At 38.0% G+C, this 7,026-nt stretch overlaps 1 protein-coding gene across 1 annotated transcript in view; it reads right to left on the reverse strand.

The window, feature by feature from the left end:
* LOC103151887 (eosinophil peroxidase-like) overlaps positions 1–2,039 on the reverse strand; it is a 4,994-nt gene extending 2,955 nt beyond the window's left edge. Inside the window, exons 1-8 of the mRNA XM_016681777.1 lie at positions 1,787–2,039; positions 1,577–1,645; positions 1,262–1,349; positions 978–1,153; positions 758–890; positions 463–592; positions 171–377; positions 5–80 (exon numbers count right to left, since the gene is read on the reverse strand). Coding sequence (XP_016537263.1) covers positions 5–80; positions 171–377; positions 463–592; positions 758–890; positions 978–1,153; positions 1,262–1,349; positions 1,577–1,643 — 877 coding nt within the window. The 5' untranslated portion in view covers positions 1,644–1,645; positions 1,787–2,039. The remainder of the gene's footprint in view (positions 1–4; positions 81–170; positions 378–462; positions 593–757; positions 891–977; positions 1,154–1,261; positions 1,350–1,576; positions 1,646–1,786) is intronic.
* Between the last annotated feature and the right edge of the window lie 4,987 nt (positions 2,040–7,026).

Consider the following 7,026-nt stretch of genomic DNA (forward strand, 5'->3'; position numbering starts at 1 on the left):
GAACCACAAGCTGGCGCGGAGCGGGAGAATGGCATGCACTCTTCAGAGTCGTCCCGAATGCGAGGATCACCTGAGGGAAACTGTTTAGAGGACATGAAACTTTTACACTTCAATGCTTCAAATGTGTTTTAGCTTTTGTTAATGTAATGCTTTAAAGTTTTAACACAGACCTCTATGGGGAAGCATGGCTCTGTGTTGCCGCAGGTCTTTTCACATTCAATGCCATCATTAAATGACCTGATGGAGGGAGAGGGAGGGGGGAAAGTGATGTCATGGTCAGTCCACTGGCCAAAGATTGTCACCAGGTGGGTGTAGAGGGGGTCATTCTCCACATCAGAGTTAGCTGTTGCCAAGATACGGTTGGACACATCTCTCACCTGAGGGAGAAATGGAGACAAAGATAACAAGTGTTGTCATCTGGACATCATAAAGGGGACAATAAGATATACTCTATGTGCTTACCAAGGGAAGAAGGTGATCGTTGACTTTCACGTCATGAGTCCAGCCTTTAGGAGAACTGATGCGATCTTCATACTCAGCAGGCAGCCAGCGGAGGAACGGGATGTTGGAGGCACCCCAGCGAGGGTTGTCACTATAAGTGACAACAATAAAACCCAAGTTTGATACTCCCATAGTTTTGAAATGTTACAAATTATTTTGAATGATATTTGCTGCTGTTGTATTTTTGGTTATCCAACTTTTGCTTCTGGCTATCGGTGACATTAAGCAAACTACTGATAATGAATATTTCCCTTACAGGTTGTTGCAGATGCTGTTTGCCGTCCGATATTTGTTGATATTGGGAAGATCCCGGCAGTAAATATTTCTGACTTGAGCAGCGCAGCCTGTCAGATTGGCGATCACATCCAGATCACCCTTAGAGATAAGGTCTAAATGAAGCATAAGGAAAGCAAATCTTAGCTGTGTGACGTCAATTCATGCAAGCAAGCCTTAAAGAGATAAATTGAGATTCGTACCTGTGGCATTGATGGAGCGTTTGTGACGTTTGGACAGGTAGTGGTTAATCACATGCAGAGTGTTGGCCATGTAGTCTGCAGCGCGCACCGCCTCTCTGGATGGTCCATTGGGCTGCTTCAGCATTCTCAGGATGTCTGCAGGGCTTGCTGCATTTCTCCTCACCCGGTCAAGGCTCCTGTGTTGTTTAAATGGTTCAGGTATTTGTTCACATATTTCTTGATGATCATTCAGTTCAACATTAAGCAGCAAAAGAAAGGAAGAGGAGCAGGAGTTTTACACTCACACTTGGCGGGAGTACGTATAGGCGTCATCCACATTGGTTTTAGCCTTTTTCACACATTTTTCGATGAAACTGCGGCTCAAATGGCGTTCTGAATGCAAACAGAATCAGTTTCCTTAGTTCCTTTTTTGAACTAGTTATGGAATAGAGAAATCTTTTAATGTAACAAAATTAGGAAATCCAGTTATATTAGTTATGTCATATTTAAAAGGATGTTGTTTCCCTTTTAACAAAAAAAATGGTTACTTTAAAGTTTTACTTCTGTAATAAATCTGTTTTCAATTCTTTGTAAGACATTGGAAGAAGAAAATTACTCACTGGCATCCACTTGGCATTGCAAGCCAAGGATTAAACCAACAGCCAATAGGCAGAGGAACTTATTCATCTCTAAAAGAAAAAATAAATATTCTCATCACATTACATATTGGAGTGAAAACATATTTTCCAATTTTGTAACTGAAAAACATGTATATTTCCCAACATTTATTATAAAACAAGCTTAGGAATGTTAAGAATGAATAAGATCACCTGCTATGAAGTTGAGCCTCAAGTCCTCAGTTGTCTGTCTGCATTCACGTTGGACTTCCAGCAGTGCCAGAAGCTACTGACTTTTGCAGTCAATATCTTTCTTTTTATACAATCTGGGTGTGTCGTTTCGCGCAGCATTTCATGCTGGTAAACCTGCCAAGACTTAGACAAAGAATTAATTTAGTCCTTCCTTCTTCCTGGTTTTCAACATCCTTCCTTCAAAACTTCAACATTAAGTAAATACATACCTGTCAACACATATGCTTTTGGCTTTTGTTTTCTTTCTTTTTTTGTTTTTGTTTTGTTTTTTGCAGTTTAAAAGATACCATCAGCATGCATTTATATGTAGCAGTAAACAGTCTTCGAAGATGCAAGAGCCAAAAAGGTTCTTAAGAATCTGATGCGGTTCTGGTTGTTCATTTTTCTGTTCATGCATTTTATCATAAAGAGAATGTTAAACTGCAGATATGCAAGTTACACTGTCACTTTGCATACCTGCAGAAAATGACTTGTTGGTTTCCAGCAATCAGTGGGGAAGCAGTGTGGTACACCTCAGACAGGTCACCTGTCCATCCAGATCATTTTGGTGTCTGACTATTCTTTTTTTCACATTTTGTCCCTGTACAAATGGCTGTTTCCTGTTTCCTCTGTTTTCCCCATTTTCCTGAACTCTGCTCACTTCTTGGCTCCTTGTGTGTTCCCCTTTTTTTGTTGTTGTTGTTGTTGTTTTTGTTTTCTTTTTGTTGGGTTTTTTGTAAGTTGGTTTGAATTCTATATAAAAACTCATATCATCATTCATATTCTGTTTTTTTGTCTTGCATTTTGGTGCAATTTATTTCTCACACATCATGACACATTGTTGGTTTTGAACCAGGCGCAGTCGTTCGAAATTCCTTCTTATGTGACAAATACTTCATGAAATGATAAGAACAGAAAAAGAAAAACAACTTTTCAATCCTTTTCTGATTTGAGTTGAAGTTTGTCTGCATTTGTGCAAATGAAGAGAGACAGAATGCTTTTTTGGCGTCATATTAAAAATAACATGAAGCCGAAACATCATAGGCGAAATCGAACATTTACAAATGTAGATCCCACAAGGTCTCAAGTTTATAAAATTGTCCAGTCTGAATGACCCTCCACCCACCTCCACTACTTCAGAAGCAAGCCCCTTCGATTAAAGTTCATGATGCTGTCAAACCTCCACCAACACTCCTGTGCGTTCATTTACTTTTAACCAGCTTTTATGACTCGCAGTTATCGTCCCGGACATCATTAATTCCTCCTCATTAATTAGCTTTAAAAAGGAAAAACTTATCTGGTACTCTTTGGTCCCTAAACAGTCACTGATTGTAGAAACCTGGCTCAGATGCTGATGAGGGTTATAGGAGTAAAATGGATTACTTCAGACAATAGGAGGAGTTGAAAAGAAGAAATGCATCAAAGCTAAACCTTAAAGCTGTTTTAACATGCAGCTCATGTAAATACAATATATATTACTCATGGACATCTTGTTTTCCCTCACAAACCCCATGGAAAAATATATTTAATGCTTTGCCTTTTATCAGATGTTTAGAAAAAACACATTTGCATGTAAAGCAGCTTCTGTAATAAAGATGAATACCAGTTACAGAAGTCAGCTACTTGTTTTAGACCTACCAGGAAAAACAAGTAGCTGACAATAGCTATCTACCGTAAGTCATAGATCATATCCTTCTCATGTACAGATGAGAGAGAGGTTTTCCTCAGAGCTAAAGTCAGAGTTGAAGAGAGTTCATGGGCTGGGCCAACTTGCATGTATTCAGAGAGGAATGAGCTCTGAGATGAAATGATTGCCAGGAAGACAAGTCATTTCTAAGAAAACCATAAAAAAAATGAGGAAGGCAGAGGAATGGGGAAACAGATTAGCTTTTGTAAGTTGTATACATTTTGCTCTCATATGGAAAACTTCCATAAAAACATTATGCATGTCAATGAATCAATATTATTATCAACTTTAATGCAATGCATCAATGTATTATCAGTGGCCAAAAACTACATTATCATTGTGTCTGTCACACATGGGTTGTATCAACCTTCCAGACCGCTCTGGTCCTCTGGTTCTGGTCTGCTCTGCATCCACAGAACCAGAACCAAACATGGAGAAGCAGCTTCTGTGCACCACAAATCTGGAATAAACTTCCAGAAAACTGCAAAACAGCAGAAACACCGAGTGCCTTGAAATCAAGACTAAAAATCCACCTGCTTTTGAAACATAATTAATGAAACATTAATCAATAATTTGATGTGTAACAATGGCATTTGACAAAATGTAATGTTTCAGTTGTTGACTGTGTCTTCTATGACTGTATTTTTGTGTTTCTATGATGTAAAGCAGTTTGAAATGCCTTGTTGCTGGAAGGTGCTATACAAATACATTTTGATTCAATTTGCTTTGATACAAATGTTGCATTCCCCATGTCAAGCCACTTCAGACAATGTTTTTTACGGCTTCTTCCCTGGCCCTTTCTGCAATCCTATAGAAAGGGAACGACTGTTGCACATTTATTCAGAATCCTGTTTTAAGATTAAAGTAAATTCTGCATTTCATTTCAAAGTCCCAGAGCCTGGAGGAAGAACAAAAAGGCACAGAATCCACATTGCTTTATATCCAGCGTGACGTTTCCACAGTCAGTGGTGGTTTAGGGTGTATTTTCTGATTTCCAATGTCAACACAGTCATCCACCAGGAGATTGTAGAGCACTCCATGCTTCCTTCTGCTGACAAGATGTATGGAGATTCTGATTTTATTTTCCTACATGACCTGGTCCCTGCTCACACTGCCAAAGGTACCAAAAGCTGGTTTGATTGGCCAGCAAACTCCCCTGACCTAAACCCCATAGAAAATCAATGAGTTGTGGCCAAAAGGAAGATAAGAAACAACAGACCCAACAAGGCAGATGACCTGAAGGCAGCTATCAAAGAACTCTGGGCTCCATTACACCTTCGCAGGGCCACAGGCTGATCGCCTCTATGTCATGGTGCATTGATGCATTTGTTTACGCAAGAGGAAACCCAACCAAGGACGGAGTGAATAGAAAGACGTTTTAGAAGCCTGGCAATGGTGCTTAAATTTATGTTTTTGATTGGCTTAATGCAATATTCTGATTTTCTGAGACATTGAATGTTGAGTTTTCTTTATTTACAACCCATAATCATATGACCTGCAAAACTTAAAAGCTTAAAACATGTTGTTTCTGAAAAGAATCTTTATAAAATGGCAGTTTCAGTTCCAACAAATATTGCACTTTTACACGATATTCTATTTATTTTTAGATGTGCTAGAAGTGTTGTTCCCTTTTCTACGGGGAGTCTACAGAGTTTAGAAAGCTATGTCCATATTTTTTCGTGTATCCAAATAATGCTAATTCCAAAAACACTGGTAAAGTTTTTTTTTTTTTTTTTTTTTATAAATGTGGATGATTAAGCTCAGGTTACAAAAAATCTAGTATTATTAAATGTTTGCTGCTTCCCTAACTTTAGTTGACAGATGATTGTTTTTGCTGTAATCAGATCCATCAGACTGGAATGCTGCTTAGCCACACAGATCTACTTACTGGCACCATGTGGGTGTTCACTCATCAGGCAGACATGACAAAAAAGAAACTACAAGTAGACTAGTCATGAGAGTTTTCATTTTAAGTGGTTGACCACATGGCATGCAACTTATGGCTGCAGCATATTTATCACAATGTTGCTTACTGGAAGCTGTGATAAGAATCTACATAAGTTTTTGTTCTGGCTACAGATTGTTTCCATTTTAAGCGTCATTGAAAGTATTCAAAAATGATAATAGGCTAAATCTATCCATTCATTTGCTAGATCCCTTTAATCCAGGGTTGCATTGGGACTTCTGTCATTCACCAGCAGTCAAATGGCGAGACGTAGAAAACACCCTGGGCACTCTCCTGTCCTAATAGGCGTTACAGTAGCTGCGTTTCCATTACAAATGTGCGCAAATGTTTGTCTATATTCTGCAAATGTTAAAAAAAAAAACACATATAATTTTGCAATTGGGGTGTTCCAATTAAATAAGAAATTAAATTAAAATCACACGTGAATAAGTTTGTTCACTTGATAAGTCAATAAAAATCATGTCAGAGACGGTTGTAAACGGTTACATAAAATTTTGTGTGTGTATGATTAATGGAAATGCTGCTAATGACACTTTTGTTCTATTACGAAAAGTCAAATCAATGTCATATTTCTTTGAAATACAGTTTAGGACTTTATAAACCTGCAAATTTTCATAAATGCTTTTTTGGAAGAATTTGTGAGAGGAAGCCAGAATACCTAAAGATAACAAGAACATGAAAACTCTGTGCTCATTAACCCAGTTGAGATCTGAAGCCAGGTCCTTCTTCATGCTGTGAGGCAACATTACGAATAACTACCATACCATGCAGAGCTCAGCAGATACCACTAGCTAATATTTATAAAGTCCAGCCTCTAAAGGAAAGAAGATTCAGTGTCTGATCTGCTGCTTTGCTTATCTTAATCTGAAAGAAACATTAAAGGAACAAACTCAGAGGAACTCTGAGAAGAACATGAGTAGATTTTCACCTCTGTGCTGAGCATCATTGTGTAATTATAGGAAAAGGTGGTATTAACTCAGAAGTGGTTCTTGGTAGACTTTCAGATTCTCATGTGTGAAATATTCTGAAAACCACATATTTTAGGGAAATATGTGCAAAAAGGTTTAAGCACAATAGATGCAAAAATTGTGTTAAACACAGCAGTCTGCACAAGCTCTTTCTAAATATTCATGACATGTTTTAAGAGAAGACATGCACACTTCTTTAACCCATTTGACAAGAAAACATTTTTGCCATCAATAGTCATCTAACTAAAAGTGTATTTTTAAAAAATGACCAATATGCAAAACTGTTTGCTTGACAAAAACTTGTGTTACAGCAATGGGTGAGCGAAATGGTTTTGCTGTTTCAAATGTGTCTAAAGCTGCTATTTGCATGAAAGAGAATCTCAGCTCCTCACTGTACCGAATATCTGAAAACACAATCTGTCCTCACTCACTTCTTTCCCTCTTTTATCTTAAAATCGGTTCTCATGATCTTGCAGGTCAAAGTAAACATGTATCAAGTGAACAAGAAACTCCGATCTGAAACACAAGCAGGGTGTATTTATTTCACCTGAAGTATAAAATCTCTCATGAGCTTTAGCACACAGGGCTCATGCTGCTGTTG

Source organism: Poecilia formosa, unplaced genomic scaffold (genome assembly GCF_000485575.1).
Source record: "Poecilia formosa unplaced genomic scaffold, Poecilia_formosa-5.1.2 Scaffold295, whole genome shotgun sequence".
NCBI lineage: Eukaryota > Metazoa > Chordata > Actinopteri > Cyprinodontiformes > Poeciliidae > Poecilia > Poecilia formosa.